The sequence below is a fragment of the Lolium rigidum genome, chromosome 1 (assembly GCF_022539505.1).
Source record: "Lolium rigidum isolate FL_2022 chromosome 1, APGP_CSIRO_Lrig_0.1, whole genome shotgun sequence".
In the NCBI taxonomy this organism is placed as follows: domain Eukaryota; kingdom Viridiplantae; phylum Streptophyta; class Magnoliopsida; order Poales; family Poaceae; genus Lolium; species Lolium rigidum.
The window spans coordinates 93,691,477-93,713,695 of record NC_061508.1 but is presented as its reverse complement, the minus strand read 5'-3'; the positions used below and the strand labels follow the sequence as shown (position 1 = coordinate 93,713,695).

The 22,219-nt window shown below is 45.8% G+C and overlaps 1 protein-coding gene across 1 annotated transcript; it reads right to left on the bottom strand.

The window, feature by feature from the left end:
• Positions 1-6,855: 6,855 nt before the first annotated feature.
• Positions 6,856-8,710, bottom strand: LOC124677921 (cyclin-dependent kinase B2-1-like). Its single transcript, XM_047213864.1, has 6 exons — positions 8,306-8,710; positions 8,006-8,179; positions 7,790-7,883; positions 7,619-7,688; positions 7,376-7,514; positions 6,856-7,252 (listed from the first exon to the last, which is right to left on the bottom strand). Exons 1-6 carry the CDS (start codon positions 8,708-8,710, stop codon positions 7,160-7,162), a joined length of 975 nt encoding a protein of 324 aa, XP_047069820.1. The 3' UTR covers positions 6,856-7,159.
• Positions 8,711-22,219: the final 13,509 nt, after the last annotated feature.

Sequence of the window (22,219 nt, the reverse complement as noted above, 5' to 3'; positions counted from 1 at the left end):
TGCCCATCAGCTCTGCCTCTCCATTCGCACCGGGTCCTCTCCCGTGCCCGTCACCACCATCCCCCAGGATCTGCCGCCGTCGAGCAAGGACACGCTCGCCGCTGGCTCCTCCTGCCGCACCTGGCGTGGTGGGGAACAACATCCCCCGATTGGCAAGGAGAGGCAGCAGTTCAGAGAGGAGGAGAGAACCACTACAGCGGGGCATGGTTAGCATCCCAATCCAGATACTTCACCGGCTTGAGAAAGGACTGGACATGGGGATGGCCGCGTCGGCTCGTCCCATAGCCGCAAAACGCCTCAGAAGGAGATGAGGGCAGGGCACCGAGGTCCTCCATCACACCGGCAGCCGCGTTGGGAAGGAGAGGAGAGCCTGGAGCTCCTCATCCCCGCCGTCGTCCACATTGATAGAGAGAGGAAGGCGCCACACACCGATACGCACGTCGGCAAGATGCACGGGGCCTGGGCGGCGGCAGCAGGACGGAAGAGAGAATAAGAGAGGTGGGGGGCAAACGAAGCGTTCGATGGTGGGGGCACCGCTTGGCCGCTTTGACCGAATCACCTAGCCAGGAAAAAGAAAACGAGCCACGATCTCCTAGAACCGTAACCACCGGAGATTAGAGGTGCTAGAAGGATAAAGATAATAAGAGAAAGAAGGTAATCGGCCAGAAAAAATGGGTCTACCGGCTGCCTTCCGGTAACTGCAATTTATACAAAGGAAAAAAAGAAGAAAAATGAAGGAACCGTGCGCATCTATAGAAACTCACCGCGCGTCTACAGGAAGAGTCATGTACGTGGCAAGGCCTGATTAGACAAAACCATGATGGAACAGTAGCAAAATCGGTCTCCTTCCAGCAAAAGGGGTCAACTTTGATATATGTAATAATAATAATACTCGTGTCTTCAGCCTTCCTGTGAGACACAAGCCCAGGTTGATGTATTGTTTACTATAAACATATTTCTTTGCTTATGATAATCATGTTTGTTCCTTCTTGGTTACCTTGTTAAAGATAGCCTGTTGTTCACTTATCCTTTGGTGTCATGGCTAGAGTTGTTATTTCTGTGACATTGGATAATTATGTGTGGTTACTGTTTGTTTAGAATGTAGAATCTTGTGTTTAGCCATGATTCTATAATCATGTAAAGTATATATGGTTATCAAACATTTCTCCTTGTGCCCTCTCGTTATAATTTGTACTGATTACATCTAGTGTTTGTGAGCATTTCATTTATGTTACTACAAATAATACATTCGAGTCGTTGCTGATATTTTGTATGAAGTAACTACGAAAATCTTCTCACAAAATATCAACAAACTCGAAGGCAGTCCTTGTACAATCTAGTGACATATACGAAATGCTCACAAACACTATAATCAATATAAACTACAACCAGAGAGTATAAGGAGAAAATCATTGATAGCATGTGACTATCCATGATTATACATCACCACGGAAAAAAAAACATGTTACATGCTAACACAAACAATAATCACAGTTAATTATCCAATGTCAAAAAAATAACAATTTAGCCATTACATCAAAAGATAAGTTAATATGAGACCATCTTTAACTATATCTCAAACAACAACATACATGCATGATTAATTATCCATAAGCACAAAAATATTTCTATACAAAAATGCATTAACAAGAAGCTCGTGCCTCTCAAAGAAGGTTAACCACATAAGGATATTGCCGGTCACAGCAGTATGAGCGGCAGATTGAGGATTGGAGAGGAACATCTCAGCAGCTTCAAAAGAGGTCACCGAAACACTTCACCTGAGTGCACCCGGCTATATGATTGGCTATATGATTGTGTATGGGTATTTTTTTATTAGGGGACGATCTACTTATAACCTATAAGAGATAGCCCGTTGCCGCCATTGCAAAATGCGGGCGATACAACCAGCAATCCGCCGAACTCAGACCAGCCGTCAATGTTTCGGCACCGCAGCAGATATGGACTCCATGGATCCACTTCATGATGGCAATTTTATCCACGGATCCGGGTATCCACGGATATTCGACCCACCGGGCACGGATATGGAGGGTTGGTTGTGTCCACGGATTTCATGGGGCGGATATCCGATAATTTATGGAGCGGGCACGGGCAGAGCTTTTGCTCCACGGATATTCGATGGATATCCAACTGACATGTGGGACCCACATGTCAGTGACACATGCGATTTTACCTACGATTGGCTATCCTTTTTAGGCCCAAATCACCAAACCCTTAATTTAAGCCTTAATGATTTTATATCTAAATAATCACGGAACCGCCTTGTGCTGGTAGGGCTTCCACCGGCCGCATTGACTGTGGATCTTCGTTGATTGCTCCGCCTCCTCGGTAAGGTGATATACTGTTGCTTTGATATTCCTATAAATTATCGACATAATTACGACTGAAATGCTACTGAAATAATGTCGAAATGCCGCAAAAATATTCATGTTAGCTTATTATTGATGAAATGCAAGTGAAATATTGCTGAAATGGTACTCAAATTTTATGGCATGGATATCCATAGATATCCAGGTATCCATTGGATTTGGATTTGGGGCGACATCCATGCCCATGGATACTTTCGTTGGCGGGGCAGAGCGAGGCTGATGGATTTTGGCATGGATCTGGTTTTTCTATATCCGTCCAAACCCGCTCCATTGCCATCCTTAGATCCACTTTTTCCTTCTCGAAGCTGCATAATTCTTTTTCACAAGGCTGTGTTTCTATTTATAGAATATGATATGCGGGACAAAAATCCTTGACACGATAAAATCAAGGCAACACGTTTCTTTTCCCTCTTTTCCCATCCTAAATATTTGCAATAAATATGAATACATCTGCAGTAAATACGAAAAAATCACAAAAAAAGGAAACTAGGTCGATCTCGTTGAGGATGGTTTCATGGGATTTTAGCAACGAGAGGTTTTAAAAATATTTGAGAGGTTGTCTTGAAAAAAAAGTTAGATAGGAGGATCGCGTGGCTTTTGAAAACCACGGTACGAACAACAAAGCGACTCACCTTCTAGTTTCCAGTAAAGCCCCGCGGTGCCACAGCCGTGTCACATCACCGTGGTCAGTGCGCCCGGCAGCGATGTCGGCCTCTTTTCCGTTCGAATAAGAGGGAGACGTGGGGTGGGATGAGGTGGGGTGGGGTGGGCGGCGCAGCGGCCGGCGGCGGCTTCCCCTTCAGATTGGTTTTGTGGCGTACAATTCTACTACCTCCGTCCATAAAAGGATGTCTCAACTTTGTCAAAATTTGGATGTATCTAGACCTATTTTAATATCTGTATACATCCAAATATATTCAAAGTCAAGACATCCTTTTATAGACGGAGGAAGTAGTATAAATAGAGTTTCGGCGGCTGGATGGGCCTGTGGGCTGTGGTATGTGGAGCAGCTTGTTCACTACAAGGCCTTTTTCTTCCTCTAATATTTTCCGTGCAACTAGGGCATCGTCAGGATTCTCAAAAAAAAAAAAACTAGGGCATCATCATTATATCCTCAAAAAAAAAAAGGCATGACCATATATATCCTTCAAAAAGAAAAGGAGCATCACCAAATCAAATAAAAAATAGAGGTGGTTAGAACGTCCACTGCTAAATCTATTTGAGCGAGATGTTAGTGCAACCTCAAAAGAGCAAGATGACTGCATGAGGAGTATATATGTTCTCAAAACACAACCACTCCCAGAGAAAAGAAGATCCGGGGCGATCTCTGCCGCCGAACTACAGCGGCCAGCCGCCGGTCCCTGCCTCCTCTGTCGGCCGCTCCGACGGCGGGAGAGGGTGGGGGCCCTGGAGTATCGGCTCCGACCAGTAGATAGGATTGACGAAGTGTTTTCTTGGGACGTTGTTCTATGGAGAAGACTGCGCCGCGTCGGAATAATTTGTCTCTATTTTTTCTCCATCTCGGTGTTGCTCTAACCGGTGGCGTCGGGGGGCAGATGGCTTGGTCTTCTCGCCGGTCTTTGGATCTGGTGAGACTCGTGTCTGGTGGTTGGCGTTCGGCACTCTCGCGGGTGACGGTTGCGTTGGTTGCTGCAGTTATGTGTGGCATCTTGCAGTTGGGTGTGAGGATGATGGCAGGCGGTGGCGTTCGTCTTCTTCAACTGGGGAAGATGGCGGCGCTGAGATCTGGTGACCACGGGGAAGATCCCCGGTCGACATGCCACAATGTCTCGGGCTCGTCCTCTACGACGACCTGGTTCATCGGCTCAAAAAGCATCATTGAATGCGATGGTGCTCTCCCAGATCTAGGTGTGGCGGTTGTTCGCCTCTTTTTCCGGCGCTACCATGGTGACGGTGGAGGAAGATGGACGATGTTTCAGCGAGGCACATGTTTCTCCAAGGGTGAGCTTGTAGTTTTACTTCTTGTGAGTAGCAGAAGTACTGCTTCACAAGGCACTCGGCAAGACAGTTCAATTATGCAGGACTACATAGTCATGACCATCACAAATATCAGTGAATGACACACACACTAAACAGCAGCTGGAACAAACAGAGGTAAAATAGCATGCCCTGTAAGCAAAAGAGAGGCTCCAAGCAAGCACGAGACGCGAGAAATCAGCTTCATGTTAGTCACGAAGACAACTTCAGTATAGCGCCTTGTCTACATCATTGAGTTACGGGTGCTCTATGGCCTTCTTTGCAGAGATCCGCTTTGCTGGCTCATAGTGCAGCATTTTCTGCAAGAATAACAGTGATACAGGTTAAGACAACATTCTGAAAAGCGGGCCTCTTCTTTTATGTTTGAGATCATACTTGCCAACACCAGGCATGCAAGGATCAAGATTGTACAAATGCACATGATGGATGACTAATCTCAAGCAGATCAATACCATTTGCGTCAAGACTGGGAACTACCGAAAACAACTTTGGGACGTTGAACTGACGATACTCATACCAGTTCAGGAGCTTGCCTACTCCTGGCCAGACCTCCTCATTTGGAGTGCCCAGCATCCTAGCATTCAGAAACCAAGATGGACCATCATCATCGACATCTGATAAACCCTAGTACTAATGTCAGCGGGGAATAAATAAGAGTGAACAATGTGTGGTACGGTACTTGAAAGTGTGCATGAGCTGCTGCACCCCAGATCTCCAGGGAAAAGTGCAGTGGTGGTATGGTCTTCAGATAGAAAGGTAATTGTATGATAATTTTACTAGCTTATGCGAGAGAGAGTTCATGTTAAGCTCTCTTCTTGGAGTATTAGTCTTTTAATGCTAATCATTTCAACTTAGTTTTAATTGAAGTATATCTTCTTTTCTGTGGTATGGTCTTCTGATTTGGATAGAAAGGCAATTGTTGCTAATTTTTCTAACATATGGTCATGTCTTTAGCCATCCTGAGAGCTAGAAGCTCATGTTGATGTATTGTTTAGTATAGAAATCTTTCTTTGCCTATGATAATTATGTGTTTTCTTCTTTGTGAGCATGTTGTGCCTCGTTAAGTGCATCCGAACACATCGTCTATTGGTCATTTGTTTGTTGTGTTATCTAACACAGTGTTTGATTGTAACAGAACTAACAACATAGCTAGAGAGCATTGGGAGGAGTTGGAGAAAAGGTATCCAATCACTGACTATGGCAATGAGCCCTTCTTGGTTGAGCAGTATATGAGCAGCCACTCACTAGGACAACGCCATCTTGAAGCTAATGTACTTCTCAACCAAAAAGGACTCATTGTCATAGTTCGTAGCTGAATACTTTTCTCAGCTACTCTGACAATTCTCTAGTTGTGGTGTACTTGCAACATGGAATCAAACAGTGTTCAGATAACGCAACAAGGAAACAACATATGGCTGACTTGTTTGCATCCTCCCACTGACGCAAAGTTCTCACATTCCAATGGAAGCGATTAGGGTAATCTGATCAACCAAACAGTTCAAGACATTCAACCATAACTTTGTTTTAGACTGACAACGACTAAGGTTTGCCACATCAAATCGATCAGGCTCCATACATCAACACTTGTAGCAGTCATCTTAACCCACTCAATTAATCAGGCTAAGATGGTTTCTTCATTTTAATCAGGCTATAAAGTTCCATACACATCATATAGTACACTGCAACACAACATGTATGAAGTAACTACGAAAATCGTCTCATAAAAGATCAGCAAATACTCTATGGCATTCCTCATACAATCTAGTGAGATAAACAAAATTCTCACACACACTATAATCAATATAAATTACAGCCAGGGGCATAAGGAGAAACCATTGATAGCATGTGACTATATTATATCCTCGCCACAGAACACAACATGTTACATGCTAACACTAACAGTAATCACATTTGTTTATCCAATGCCAAAGAAATAACAATTCTAGCCATTGCATCAAAAGATAATTTAATATGAGACCATTTTTAACTAGATCTCAATGTATAACATACATATCTCTATACTAGGAAATAATATATTAACAAGAAGCTCATATCTCTCAAGGAAGGCTAACCACATGAGGATAAGCTAGTAAAAGTAACCAGCAATTATCTTAAAATCTGAATCACAAGATTATACCAGAGAGAAAGGCTCTACAGGAAATAAAAGTAAGTAGACATGAGTGGCATCAAAAGACTGATACTCCAAAACTGAGAGTTCAACATGAACTTGCACACAAATGAATATGTTCACTGGCCTAGTCAGACCACAAACTAAGTTGTGCCAGACAGAAATGATATACTCTCCCTATCGAAAGAGTATAGTAGCTCAGGACATTACATTTATCAAGACGATTTTAATTGTAAATCACAAACACCACACTGAATCGAAAGGTAAAGACAGTTTAATTGCAGAACACCATAGTCACTATCCATCACAAATATCAGTGAATGAATGGCACAGTATTTTACATTCATCAAGCTGATTTTAGTTTTTTTTTTTGTGAAAAGACTATATTAGTTATCCATCACAAACGGCAACGAATGGCATAGCAGCTAGTAAAAAAGAGGTCCTTGAAGCAGTACTGTTTCATAAGACATTCAGCAAGACAGTTTAATTATGCAGGACGCTACATAATCATTATCCATCACAGATACCAGTGAATGACGCACACTAAACAGCAGGTGGAAAAACAGTGGTAAAAAGTATGCCGTGGAAGCAAAAGAGATGCTTCCGGGCAAGCACAAGTCGCAAGAAATCGGGTTCATGCTAGTCTTCAGTACAGCTCCTTGTCTACGTCATCGAAGTAGGGGTGCTCCATTGCCTTCTTTGCAGAGATCCTCTTTGCCGGCTCATACTGCAGCATTTTCTGCAAGAGTGAACCAGGTTAGGACACCATTCCAAAAAAGAGCACCTCCTCTTTTATGTTTGCTTTAACAGTTATCCCGAACAGCAGGCTAATACAAATGCACATGGTAGATGACTGACTAACCTCAAGCAGATCAATACCATCAGCATCGAGACTGGGAATTACTTTAGACAAGGGTGAGACATTCCACTGAGGGTACTCGTGCCAGTTGGGGAGCTTGCCCACTCCTGGCCAGACCTCCTCATTTGGAGTGCCCAGCAACCTATCATTCATTCAAAAACAAGATACACCATCAGCATCTGAAAGATGTATCCTACTAATGTCAGCGAGAAATAAAATAACAGTGGACAAGGTGCGGTACTGTACTTGAAAATGTGCAGGAGCTGCTGCACCTCAGAGTCTCCAGGGAACAGGGCAGAGGTGGTGATCAATTCAGCTGCCAGTTTTACAAGGAGTTCAGCATATATGTATGTAGCTGAGTTGAATTCTGAACAAGCGCTTATGTACAACAGCCATATAGAATCGAGCTCATCTTACCAAATATGCAGCCGACGGACCACATATCAACAGGCGTGGAGTAGTGTGTGGCGCCAAGAAGGACCTCAGGAGCCCTGTACCACAGAGTCAGGATCTGCAAAGGGATTCAGACTGCGTCAGGAACAGCAGATCCAGGAACGACAATCGTGAAGAAATAACAACTATCAATCGTCAGTCAGGTTCTAAGGCTGCTGGTAAAGGAACTTGGAAGCGGACCTCGTGTGTGTACTTCTTGAGGGGAACCGTGAAGGCACGGCTGAGCCCGAGGTCGGCGATCTTGAGCGCCATGGTCTTGCGGTCCATGAGCAGGTTGTGCGGCTTGAGGTCGCGGTGCAGGACGCCTCGCCCGTGGCAGAAGGCCACGCCCTTGCAGAGCTGGTACATGAGGATCTGCACGCGCAGCGTCAATCGATCAGAAACTGTCGGGAACATTCAGACAAACACCTTGCGTGCGAGATCTGGGAAACGAACGACAAGAAACCGAGATCGGTGGGGGTACGGAGTGGTAATACATACCTTGACTGTGTGTGCGGGGATCTTCTCGTGGTTCTGGCGGTGTCCGCGGATGAACTTCTTGAGGTCGGTGTCCATGTACTCGAAGACGAGGTAGAGGATGGTCTGTCCCTCCTTGTTCTGGCCCTGCTTGAGGTCGAGCAGGCGCACGACGTGCGGGTCCTCGGACAGCATCCGCAGCAGGGAGACCTCCCTGAGCGCCGTGGGCGGGACGCCCTCGTCGTCCTCCGGGAGGCGCGTCTTCTTGAGCGCCACGATCCGGCCCGTGGCCTTCTCCCGGGCCTTGTAGACCTTGCCGTACGTGCCCTCCCCGACCTTCTCCAGCTTCTCGTACAGGTCCATGGCGCGCATCTCGTCGCCCCCCGTCGTCGCCATGGGCGGCGCTCCCTGGTGCTGGATGGTCGCCATCGCGCAGATCCGCCGCTCCCTCGCTGGCTGTCTGTCTCGTCCGCTGCTGTTGTTGTGCGTGGATGGTGGATTTGGGGGTGGAGGCGTGGTGGGGCTAGGGTTTGTGATTGATTTGGGGAGATCGTGGGGGAGATTTGTACGCGAGAGAGCCGTTTGATGGGGGGGGCGCTCCAACGGTTGCCTTTTTCAGATTTCGAATTTCGAATTCTCAAGTTCTTTTTAGAATTCTATATCTATACGTGGTCGGTGGGATCAGCGAATGGGCCGTTGCTACCTCACAGCCCGTCGTTCGGCGGCTGAATCGCCCAAAAGACGGCACCGATGCGTCTCACGGTCCTGCCGGTCCGAACAGTGCACGCGGCGGCGCGATTCATTCGGTTAGCTGGCTACTTGGCTCGCGCACGGAAGACAAATAAAATGGCATGAAATTGAAAAAAAGAGAAAATTTGTTAGGTTTCATTGATTCAAACATAATTTACATACTCATGTGCGCGGTAGTTTAAAACTAGAGTGAAATAATATGAATCGGAGGAAGTAGTTTAAAACTAAAATCTAAACTAATTCCCATCTTCTTTGTCGTCGGAGACAAGGTCGACAAAGGGCGGTGGCATCTAGAGCTGCTGAGGCCAAGCAGGGACCTCCGCTGGCATCGCTGACGGTGGAGGTGGAACCTTTTGGCTGTCCCATGCTGCATGTGGTGGCGCGTGCGGAGGTAGCGGTGGTGTCGTTGCCTAATCGACGGTGCCTCGGAGGAGGGATCCTCACGAGGGGGAGAAGAAGTAGGGGCCATAGGGCGGAGAGTACTCGGGACGGTGGTACACGATTGACCCCGCTCGGAACACACGCTCCGAAGACGGGGCCTACTCTCGCTTGTCCGAAGATTATACGGGACGCTTTCGCGTTGTTACAATGAGTTGTGGTTGTGCCTCTAGGGCTCCCGGGATCCGGCTTATAAAGGCGCACGGATCTAGGGTTTACACGAAGAGTCCTAGCCGAAATACAAGTTATCTAACTACGGTACAATGTCTTGCCGTGTACGTCAAGGATCCGCCTTCCATCTATGTCGTGCAGGATTTGGATACCTTATGGGTCTCTACGGATCCGGCCCCCTTCGTAGGTCGGTTGGGATCCGGCTCCTCGCTCCTGGGCTGGACTTCATCCTTCAGGATCTACAGCAACTGGGCCGCCCGATGGGCCACATGCCACATCACCATCTGTGGGCCACCCGGGCTTGCCGGATCGAGACCACGCCGTTGATATACCCATAAAGTATACCCACAACAGTAGCCCCCGAAGTTCTCCGAGATTCATCATTCTTCCGACTTCATTTAACTCAGATCCAAATAGAATCTTCAAGAGCTTCCAAAATTTACTTGTTTACGACGTCGTCTTCTCGGAAATCATCTGTTCTTCAGTAACGGCAATGTAGCCGAGTTTCCACTTATCCCACGCACAACTTTCTCTTTTCCCGCGCTAAATTTTCGGAGATACAAATCTTTAACCGGAAATTTCGGAAGCGCACAGTTAAGTTACCTCCATGTCATTTTACCGTTTTTTACCTAAGAGACGTGTCAGCCATCCAACGGTGTGACCGTTCCGTTTCCACCGTTGGATCCGAATCACGAATCTCCGCGCGAGGTCTATAAATACCCCCGCGCGCGGTAACTTTCCCATTCTTTCACCGCAATCCCCACTTCATCTTCTTCCTCCCGCAGCGCCGCTCGCTAGATCTGATCTTCGGCGATCTTCCGCACGGAGAGCTTCGCCCGCCGCCACTCCAAGGTCTTCCTCGACCTGAGATTCCCACGGTTGATCGGGAAAACGTCTCCGCCGCCGATCTGTGGTCATCGGAAGCTCAACGCTTCAAGTCCGGCAACCCCATCCTCACCAGCGTTTCGAAGAACCACCGCGCCATTAACGGTAAGTGCGCCGGTCTAGTAGAAGAAGAAGTAGCTTAGTGTAGATTCCGACTACTCAAACTAGTCTGCATGGGTGCAGCCGAAAGCATGTTGCCTACTTCGCCCAAATGCACTGGTAGTTCTCCGAATAGTCCGGAACCTAGCTCATTAGAACCAAGCTGTCTGGAGCCCCTTGCATTCTTGCCACCATATGTTTCCGACATCAAATTAGCTCAACCATTCTCCGCCTCTTCCAGCACTGCACTAGGCCGGATCCCCACCCTCAAAGAAATCCAAGAAGAACTTGAGGGACAAGCTAGGATGGCTGCTAAGGTGCAGGAGGCGGAAGCGAAGAAGGCTTCCAAGGCCCGGATTCGAGAAGGCGAGAAGGGACAGTGGTGGCCCTACGAAACCAAGGATGCGGAATTAAGGGACCTCCAAAATGAGGGCATGATTTCCTCGTATTGGAGTTTCATGCGTGAATCCGACGTCCCCAAGCCAGACGCGGACGAAAGAGTCCTGACGAAAGCCTGAGTTGAGCGTGGTCTGTCGCTCCCCTGTTCGGAATTATTTCTCTCCATCCTTTCCACATATGGACTTCAACCTCACAATATCTGTCCGAACTCATATCTACTCCTCTCGAACTTCGTGACGCTTTGCGAAGGGCATCTCGGAATTCACCCAGACGTCCGACTATGGCAATTTTTCTTCCGGGTGAAGAAAGAAACGAAGGACAAGGCCATGGTGAACTGCGGGAGCATGACCTTCATGCTCCGACCTGGTCGTATGTATCCACCAGACGACTCCCACGAGTCCGTCCGGTACTGGAACGCCGAATGGTTCTACGTGAAGAATATCGCAGTTCCGGGTGTCCACGATGGGCTGCCCAAATTCATCAACAAGCCTCCGGAAGAACGTGACAGCTGGAGCTTCGTCCCCACACTTGCCCAATTTCCGATATTGGAAAAAGTTGGGCTAACCGGAACTCAGCTCACCTTAAGCTGGTTTTCTCGGTGGATCCAGCTGCTGCGGTATAATGCGCGCTTGATCTGCGAATACACCGGGGCGGATGACCTAATTCGAGTAACCCGCCATGACCTTCCTGCGGATTCTCTCAAGAGGAGAATCAAAACACTTGTGAAGATTGGCCGGGACCAACCGGTCCCGGAGTTCATAAAGGATATCAAGACGAACGACCAGTGTCCTCCGGTAAGCGCTAGTACCTTTGTCATTCTTAACTTCTCGTATTTTCGATGTGTTCTAACTTACTCTCAATTCCTTTTCCAGCTCGATACTTTGGCGGAGGAAGATTTCCGCACCATACTCCGAGTCCCTGTCAGTGGCGAAGCGGCGGAGGAGGATTGATACGTCCCAAACGTATCTATAATTTCCTATGTTCCATGCTACTTTTATGATGATACTCACATGTTTTATACACACTTTATGTCATTATTATGCATTTTCCGGCACTAACCTATTGACGAGATGCCGAAGAGCCAGTTCTGTCATTTTACTGCGTTTTTGGTTTCGGAAATCCTATAAAGGAAATATTCTCGGAATTGGACGAAATCAACGCCCAGGGTCTTATTTTTCCACGAAGCTTCCAGAAGACCGAAAGGGAAACGAAGTGGGGCGACGGGGCGCCGACACCACAGGGCCGCGCGGCCAGGGTGGGCCCCGCGCCGCTCTATGGTGTGGGGCCCCCGTCAGCCCTCCGACTCCGCCCTTCCGCCTACTTAAAGTCTTCGTCGCGAAAACCCCGATACGAGAGCCACGATACGGAAAACCTTCCGAGCCGCCGCCGCCAATCCTATCTCGGGGATTCGGGAGATCGCCTCCGGCACCCTGCCGGAGAGGGGAATCATCTCCCGGAGGTCTCTTCATCACCATGATCGCCTCCGGATCGATGTGTGAGTAGTTCACCCCTGGACTATGGGTCCATAGCGAGTAGCTAGATGGTTGTCTTCTCCTCATTGTGCTATCATGTTAGATCTTGTGAGCTGCCTATCATGATCAAGATCATCTATTTGTAATGCTACATGTTGTGTTTGTTGGGATCCGATGAATATGGAATACTATGTCAAGTTGATTATCAATCTATCATATATGTTGTTTATGTTCTTGCATGCTCTCCGTTGCTAGTAGAGGCTCGGCCAAGTTGATACTTGTAACTCCAAGAGGGAGTATTTATGCTCGATAGTGGGTTCATGCCTCCATTGAATGCTGGGACGGTGATGAGAAAGTTCTAAGGTTGTGGATGTCTTGTTGCCACTAGGGATAAAACATCAATGCTTTGTCTAAGGATATTTGTGTTGATTACATTACACACCATATTTAATGCAATTGTCTCGTTGTTTGCAACTTAATACTCGGAGGGGTTCGGATGATAACTCTGAAGGTGGACTTTTTAGGCATAGATGCATGCTTTGGATAGCGGTCTATGTACTTTGTCGTAATGCCACGATTAAATCTCATAGTACTCATCATGATATATGTATGTGCATTGTTATGCCTTCTTTATTTGTCAATTGCCCAATTGTAATTTGTTCACCCAACATCTGCTATCTGATGGGAGAGACACCGCTAGTGAACTGTGGACCCCGGTCCTATTCTTTACATCTGAAATACAATCTACTGCAATTGTCCTTTACTGTTCTTCGCAAACAACCATCATCATCCACACTATACATCTAATCCTTTGTTTACGAGCAAGCCGGTGAGATTGACAACCTCCACTGTTACGTTGGGGCAAAGTTCTGTGATTGTGTTGTGCGGGTTCCACGTTGGCGCCGGAATCCCTGGTGTTGCGCCGCACTACACTCCTCCGCCATCAACCTTCAACGTGCTTCTTGACTCCTACTGGTTCGATTAAACCTTGGTTTCTTACTGAGGGAAACTTGCTACTGTGCGCATCACACCTTCCTCTTGGGGTTCCCAACGGACGTATCAACTACACGCATCACCCTCTGCATGTTCTCCTTTGGAGTTGTGAGCGACTGCTGATTAGAGGGAGTTGTGAAGGTGATCTTGCGGGGGTTAATGGCCTCCCGCAGGATCTTGTCTGCTTCCTTGCGGGCGTCCTTTATCATGGACTCTCAATGCCCTCGAAGTTTTTTGGCCTTCTGCAAAGAGTCAACAGCTTCACGCTCTCTTTGGAGGAAACCATCCATTACTTGTTGAGCTTCTTGCCTTTCTTCGAGCATCGCCGCTGTGGTGGTGAAAACTTTCTTGGCGGTAGCCAGCATCTCCTTTGTTGTAGCTTCTAGAGCTATCAGATCTGCGGCTTCCTCCGGAGTTATAGGCTTGTTGAGGACTTCTGTGTGAACTAGGGCTCCTATGCCTGCTTGCTCCACGAGTTCTTCTGGGGTCAGGTAATCCTTGTCCCCAGAAAAGTTGTCTTCTCCGGATTCCGATGCGGCAGGGCGACGGGGACACGATGGCGGAGTATCCGAAGTGGACGCTTTCGGGAGTGCTACGCCGGTGGGAGTCTCTTCTTCGTCAGCGTCCTCGCCTAACCCTGTTATGGTCGCTAGGGCCTGCTTAGGTGGGGCAGATTCCGCCTCAGCTTCCTCTTCACCCTCTAACTCCTTCAAAGCCTGGTTGAATTCCTCCGTGTTCATGGACGAAGCATCGTCGGAAGTTGGACTTAGGTTGCCCAGGATTGATTCTTCTACGTTTGCGGCATCCTCTTGCTGATCCGGTGCGCTGCTATCTCCCGCAGCCTCCTGCTGTTCCGGGGCGTCGCCGGTTCCGGCAGCCTCAACCTGCATGGGTCATGCATCTTCCGGAGGAGGAGCGGTTCCAGCGGTATGTGCGAGGAAGTGCACGAAGTGACACCTTTGCTTCTCTAACACCTGGGAGACCCAGGCGGATCTGATTGGTCTTCCACCGTTGTTTCCTGCTCAGGGGTGGATTGGGTGGGTTTTAAATTTTCCAGATCTAAGGCGGAATCTTCCATAGGAAGCTCCAGCATCTCAGATCGGATCTTCGCGACTACGTCCTGCTCAGCGGCGGTCGCGTCAGCGTTACTTACCAGGGCGTTTCCGTCAGAATCGACGGTTTCGCCGATGAAGACGTGTATGCCGCCAATCGGGACGATGGAGAGCTTGATGGGGTTGGTCCTAGCCGGAATCCAGCACTGGTCCTGCGGGGCGGTGGGAAAGTTCCCGGCGTAAAGAACACGCCTGATGTCTACGGGAGCTTCTATTCTTGTAGACAGTGTTGGGCCTCCAAGAGCAGAGGTTTGTAGAACAGCAGCAGTTTTCCCTTAAGTGGATCACCCAAGGTTTATCGAACTCAGGGAGGAAGAGGTCAAAGATATCCCTCTCATGCAACCACTGCAACCACAAAGCAAGAAGTCTCTTGTGTCCCCAACACACCTAATAGGTGCACTAGTTCGGCGAAGAGATAGTGAAATACGAGGTGGTATAAATAAGTGCGAGCGGTAGCAACGGCACCGGAAAACTGCTTTGCCCGGGACGGTAAACAAGCGGTAGTAACGCGGCGGTAGTAACGCGATAAAAACAGGTAAACAAGCGGCGATAGTAGTATTTAGGAACAAGGCCTAGGGATCATACTTTCACTAGTGGACACTCTCAACATTGATCACATAACGAGAATAGATAAATGCATACTCTACACTCTTGTTGGATGATGAACACCATTGCGTAGGATTACACGAACCCTCAATGCCGGAGTTAACAAGCTCCACAATTCAATGTTCATATTTAAATAACCTTAGAGTGCAAGATAGATCAACATAACCAAATAGATCACATCAATACCGTCACAGTAATAGTTAACTTCACAATCTACAAGAGATCATGATCATAGCCTACGACAAGAACCACACGGTGCACACACTAGTCACCTTTACACCATGCGGGAGGAATAGACTACTTTAATAACATCACTAGAGTAGCACATAGATGAATTGTGATACAAAACACATTGCAATCATAAAGAGATATAAATAAGCACTTCACTACGCCATTCAACGGTGAATAAGTATTACGTGAAATATAGCCTAAGAGACCCACACGGTGCACACACTAGTCACCTTTACACACGTGGGACAAGGAGTCTCCAGGAGATCACATAAGTAAAACCCACTTGACTAGCATAATGACATCTAGATTACAAGCATCATCATATGAATCTCAATCATGTAAGGCAGCTCATGAGATTATTGTATTGAAGCACATAGGAGAGAGATTAACCACATAGCTACCGGTACAGCCCCAGAGCCTCGATGGAGAACTACTCCCTCCTCATGGGAGACGAGCGGCGTTGATGGAGATGACGGTGGTGTCGATGGAGGAGCCTTTCGGGGGCACTTCCCCGTCCGGCGGCGTGCCGGAACGGAGACTCCTGTCCCCCGGATCTTGGCTTCGCGATGGCGGCGGCTGCGGAAGGTTTCTCGTACCGTGGCTTTTTTCGTATCGAGGTTTTAGGTCGAGGGGCTTCTTATAGGCGAAGAGGCGGCGTCGAGAGGGTCAACGAGGCGGCGGCACCATAGGGTGGCGCGGGCCACCCCGGGCCGCGCCGGCCTATGGTCCCGTGGGCCGTGGCCCCCTCCGGTCCTTCCGGGTGTTCGGAAGCTTCGTGGAAAAATAGGAACCTGGGTCTTGATTTCGTCCGATTCGAGAATATTTCCTTACTAGGATTTACGGAACCAAAAACAGCAGAAAACGAGGAGCGGCCTTTCGGCATCTCGTCAATAGGTTAGTTCCGGAAAACGCATAAATATGACATAAAATGTGCATATAACATGTAGATATCATCAATAATGTGGCATGGAACATAAGAAATTATCGATACGTCGGAGACGTATCGGCATCCCCAAGCTTAGTTTACGCTCGTCCCGAGCAGGTAAACGATAAACAAAGATAATTTACGGAGTGACATGCCATCATAAACTTGATCATATTGTAAACATATGTAATGAATGCAGCGATCAAAACAGTGGTAATGACATGAGTAAACAAGCTGAATCATAAAGCAATGACTTTTCATGAATAGCACTTTCAAGACGAGGCATCAATAAGTCTTGCATAAGAGTTAACTCATAAAGCAATAAATCAAAGTAAAGGTATTGAAACAACACAAAAGAAGATTAAGTTTCAGCGGTTGCTTTCAACTTATAACATGTATATCTCATGGATAATTGTCAACATAGAGTAATATAACAAGTGCAATATGCAAGTATGTAGGAATCAATGCACAGTTCACACAAGTGTTTGCTTTTGAGGTGGAGAGAGATAGGTGAACTGACTCAACATAAAAGTAAAGGAAAGGTCCTTCAAAGAGGAAAGCATCGATTGCTATATTTGTGCTAGAGATTTTATTTTGAAAACATAAAGAGAGCATAAAAATAAAGTTTTGAGAGGTGTGTGTTGTTGTCAAGAATGGTAGCGGGTACTCTTACCCCCTTGCCAGACAAACCTTCAAAGAGCGGCTCCCATTTTATTTTATTTTTGGGTGGCACTCCTTCCAACCTTTCTTTCACAAACCATGGCTAACCGAATCCTCGGGTGCCCGCCAACAATCTCATACCATGAAGGAGTGCCTTTTTATTTTAGTTTTATTATGATGACACTCCTCCCAACCTTTGCTTACACAAGCCATGGCTAACCGAATCCTTCGGGTGCCCGCCAACAATCTCATACCATGAAGGAGTGTCTATTTTTTTGTTAATTAATTTGGGACTGGGAATCCCATTGCCAGCTCTTTTTGCAAAATTATTGGATAAGCGGATGAAGCCACTAGTCCATTGGTGAAAGTTGCCCAACAAGATTGAAAGATAAACACCACATACTTCCTCATGAGCTATAAAACATTGACACAAATCAGAGATGATAAATTTTGAATTGTTTAAAGGTAGCACTCAAGCAATTTACTTTGGAATGGCGGAAAAATTCCATGTAGTAGGTAGGTATGGTGGACACAAATGGCATAGTGTTTGGCTCAAGTATTTTGGATGCATGAGAAGTATTCCCTCTCGATACAAGGTTTAGGCTAGCAAGGTTGTTTGAAACAAACACAAGTATGAACTAGTACAGAAAAACTCACATAAAAGACATATTACAAGCATTATAAGACTATACATCGTCTTCCTTGTTGTTCAAACACCTCACTAGAAAATATCTAGACTCTAGAGAAACCACTCATGCAAACCAAATTTTAACAAGCTCTATGTATTTCTTCACTAATAAGTGCAAAGTATATGATGCAAGAGCTTAAACAAGAGCACCACAATTGCCAAATATCAAGTTATTCAAGACATCATACCAATTACTACATGTAGCATTTTCCGTTTCCAACCATATAACAATTAACGAAGCAGTTTCAACCTTCGCCATGAACATTAAAAGCTAAGAACACATGTGTTCATACGAACCAGCGGAGCATGTCTCTCTCCCACACAAGCATTTATTGAAACAAAAACAAAAACAAGAAACATACAGACGCTCCAAGTAAAGTACATAAGATGTGACACTGATGACCCACAAGTATAGGGGATCGCAACAGTCTTCGAGGGAAGTAAAACCCAATTTATTGATTCGACACGAGGGGAGACAAAGAATACTTGAAAGCCTTAACAGCGGAGTTGTCAATTCAGCTGCACCTGGAAACAGACTTGCTCGCAAGAGTTTATCAGTAGTAACAGTTTTATAGTAGTAGCAGTAGTGAAATAACAGCAGCAGAGTAACAAAGACAGCAGTAGTAATTTTAGTAAACAGCAGGATTAAAATACTGTAGGCACGGGGACGGATGACGGGCGTTGCATGGATGAGAGAAACTCATGTAACAATCATAGCAGGGGCATTTGCGAGATAATAATAAAACGGTGTCCAAGTACTAATCAATCAATAGGCATGTGTTCCAATTATAGTCGTACGTGCTCGCAATGAGAAACTTGCACAACATCTTTTGTCCTACCAGCACGGTGGCAGCCGGGCCTCAAGGAAACTACTGGATATTAAGGTACTCCTTTTAATAGAGTACCGGAGCAAAGCATTAACACTCCGTGAACACATGTGATCCTCACGTCGCTACCATTCCCTCCGGTTGTCCCGATTTCGTCACTTCGGGGCCATTGGTTCCGGACAGCGACATGTGTATACAACTTGCGGGTAAGATCATAAACAACGAATATCTTCATGAATCAATAACATGTTCGAGATCCGAGATCATGGCACTCGGGCCCTAGTGACAAGCATTAAGCATAACAAGTTGCAACAATATCATAAAAGTAACATCTACGGACACTAGGCACTATGCCCTAACAATCTTATGCTATTACATGACCAATCTCATCCAATCCCTACCATCCCCTTCGGCCTACGGCGGGGGAATTACTCACACATGGATGGGGGAAACATGGGCTGGTTGATGGAGAGGCGTTGGCGGTGATGGCGATGATGATCTCCTCCAATTCCCCGTCCCGGCGGAGTGCCGAACGGAGACTTCGGCTCCCGAGACGGAGTTTCGCGATGTGGCGGCGTTCCGGAGGGTTTACGGCGACTTCGACTTCTCCCCGTGCGTTTTTAGGTCGAGGCCGATAAATAGTCCGAAGGAGGGCGTCGGAGGCCAGCCGAGGGGGCCACACCATAGGGCCGCGCGGGCCCCCTCCTAGGCCGCGCCGCCTTATGGTGTGGGGCCCTCGGGCCTCCACTTGATTTGTTCTTCTGGCTCCGTTAGTATTCTGGGAAAATAGGGCCTTCCGTCAAAATCCCGAGGTTTTTCCTGAAAGTTGGATTTCTGCACAAAAACAAGACACCAGAACAGTTCTGCTGAAAACAGCGTTAGTCCGTGTTAGTTGCATCCAAAATACACAAATTAGAGGCAAAACAATAGCAAAAGTGTTCGGGAAAGTAGATACGTTTTGGACGTATCATGACCGAATAAAAATATAGTTTCAAGAGAAGGAACCTGATAATGTTGTCGATGAAGAAGGGGATGCCTTGGGCATCCCCAAGCTTAGATGCTTGAGTCTTCTTGAAATATGCAGGGGTGAACCACCGGGGCATCCCCAAGCTTAGAGCTTTCACTCTTCTTGATCATATTGTATCATACTCCTCTCTTGATCCTTGAAAACTTCCTCCACATCAAACTCGAAACAACTCATTAGAGGGTTAGTGCACAATAAAAATTAACATGTTCAGAGGTGACACAATCATTCTTAACACTTCTGTACATTGCATAAAGCTACTCGGACATTAATGGATCAAAGAAATTCATCCAACATAGCAAAAGAGGCAATGCGAAATAAAAGGCGAGAATCTGTCAAAACAGAACAGTCCATAAAGATGGATTTTATTAGGGCACCAGACTTGCTCAAATGAAAATGCCCAAATTGAATGAAAGTTGCGTACATATCTGAGGATCACTCACGTAAATTGGCTTAATTTTCTGAAATACCTACAGAGAATTAGACCCAGATTCGTGACGACAAAGAAATCTGTTTACGCGCAGTAATCCAAATCTAGTATTTACTTTACTATCAAAGACTTTACTTGGCACAACAAAACACAAAACTAAGATAAGGAGAGGTTGCTACAGTAGTAAACAACTTCCAAGACACAAAAATAAAACAAAGTACTGTAGCAAAATAACACATGGGTTATCTCCCAAGAAGTTCTTTCTTTATAGCCATTAAGATGGGCTCGAGCAGTTTTAATGATGCACTCGCAAGAAATAGTAGTTGAAGCAAAAGAGAGCATCAAGAGGCAAATTCAAAACAAATTTAAGTCTAACATGCTTCCTATGCATAGGAATCTTGTAAATAAACAAGTTCATGAAGAGCAAAGTAACAAGCATAGGAAGATAAAACAAGTGTAGCTTCAAAAATTTCAGCACATAGAGAGGCATTTTAGTAACATGAAAATTTCTACAACCATATTTTCCTCTCTCATAATAACTTTCAGTAGCATCATGAGCAAACTCAACAATATAACTATCACATAAAGCATTCTTATCATGAGTCTCACGCATAAAATTATTACTCTCCACATAAGCATAATCAATTTTATTAGTTGTAGTGGGAGCAAATTCAACAAAGTAGCTATCATTATTATTTTCATCATCAAATACAGGAGGCATATTGTAATCATAATCAAATTTATCCTCCATAACAGGCGGTAACAAAAGACTACTATCATTATAATCATCATATATGGGAGGCAAAGTATCATCAAAGTAAATTTTCTCCTCAATGCTTGGGGGACTAAAAATATCATGCTCATCAAAACCAGCTTCCCCAAGCTTAAAATTTTCCATATCATTAGCAACAATGGTATTCAAAGTATTCATGCTAATATGTTCCATGAGTTTTTTAATTTTCGCATCAAACCATCCATGTCTTAAATCAGGAAATAGAATAAGAAGCTCATTGTCGTCCATTATGCCAAACTAGTGTAAACAAGAAACAAAAAGATGCAATTGCAGGATCTAAAGGAAATAGCTTCGAGTACTTACAACGAATGAAAATAGCTTAGTAGCCGAGATCCGGAGTGTGAGTACCTTTTACCTTTCCTCCCCGGCAACGGCGCCGGAAAATAGCTTGATGTCTACGGGAGCTTCTATTCTTGTAGACAAGTGTTGGGCCTCCAAGAGCGAGAGGTTTGTAGAACAGCGGCAGTTTTCCCTTAAGTGGATCACCCAAGGTTTATCGAACTCAGGGAGGAAGAGGTCAAAGATATCCCTCTCATGCAACCCTGCAACCACAAAGCAAGAAGTCTCTTGTGTCCCCAACACACCTAATAGGTGCACTAGTTCGGCGAAGAGATAGTGAAATACAGGTGGTATAAATAAGTGCGAGCAGTAGCAACGGCACCAGAAAAGTGCTTTGCCCAGGACGATAAACAAGCAGTAGTAACGCAGCGGTAGTAACGCAGTAAAATAGTAAACAAGCAACGATAGCGATATTTAGGAACAAGGCCTAGGGATCATACTTTCACTAGTGGACACTCTCAACATTGATCACATAACGAGAATAGATAAATGCATACTCTACACTCTTGTTGGATGATGAACACCATTGCGTAGGATTACACGAACCCTCAATGCCGGAGTTAACAAGCTCCACAATTCAATGTTCATATTTAAATAACCTTAGAGTGCAAGATAGATCAACATAACCAAATAGATCACATCAATACCGTCACAGTAATAGTTAACTTCACAATCTACAAGAGATCATGATCATAGCCTACGACAAGAACCACACGGTGCACACACTAGTCACCTTTACACCATGCAGGAGGAATAGACTACTTTAATAACATCACTAGAGTAGCACATAGATGAATTGTGATACAAAACACATTGCAATCATAAAGAGATATAAATAAGCACTTCACTACGCCATTCAACAGTGAATAAGTATTCTGTGAAATATAGCCTAAGAGACCCACACGGTGCACACACTAGTCACCTTTACACACGTGGGACAAGGAGTCTCCGGAGATCACATAAGTAAAACCCACTTGACTAGCATAATGACATCTAGATTACAAGCATCATCATATGAATCTCAATCATGTAAGGCAGCTCATGAGATTATTGTATTGAAGCACATAGTAGAGAGATTAACCACATAGCTACCGAC

Excerpts from the sequence above, each read along its gene's own strand:
- LOC124677921 (XM_047213864.1), bottom strand. The coding sequence starts at position 8,710 with ATGGCGACCATCCAGCACCAGGGAGCGCCGCCCATGGCGACGACGGGG. Across the intron at positions 7,884-8,005 it reads TCAAGAAGTACACACACGAG|ATCCTGACTCTGTGGTACAG; the intron begins GTCCGCTTCCAA and ends ATCCCTTTGCAG. Across the intron at positions 7,689-7,789 it reads GTCCGTCGGCTGCATATTTG|CTGAATTGATCACCACCTCT; the intron begins GTAAGATGAGCT and ends TAAAACTGGCAG.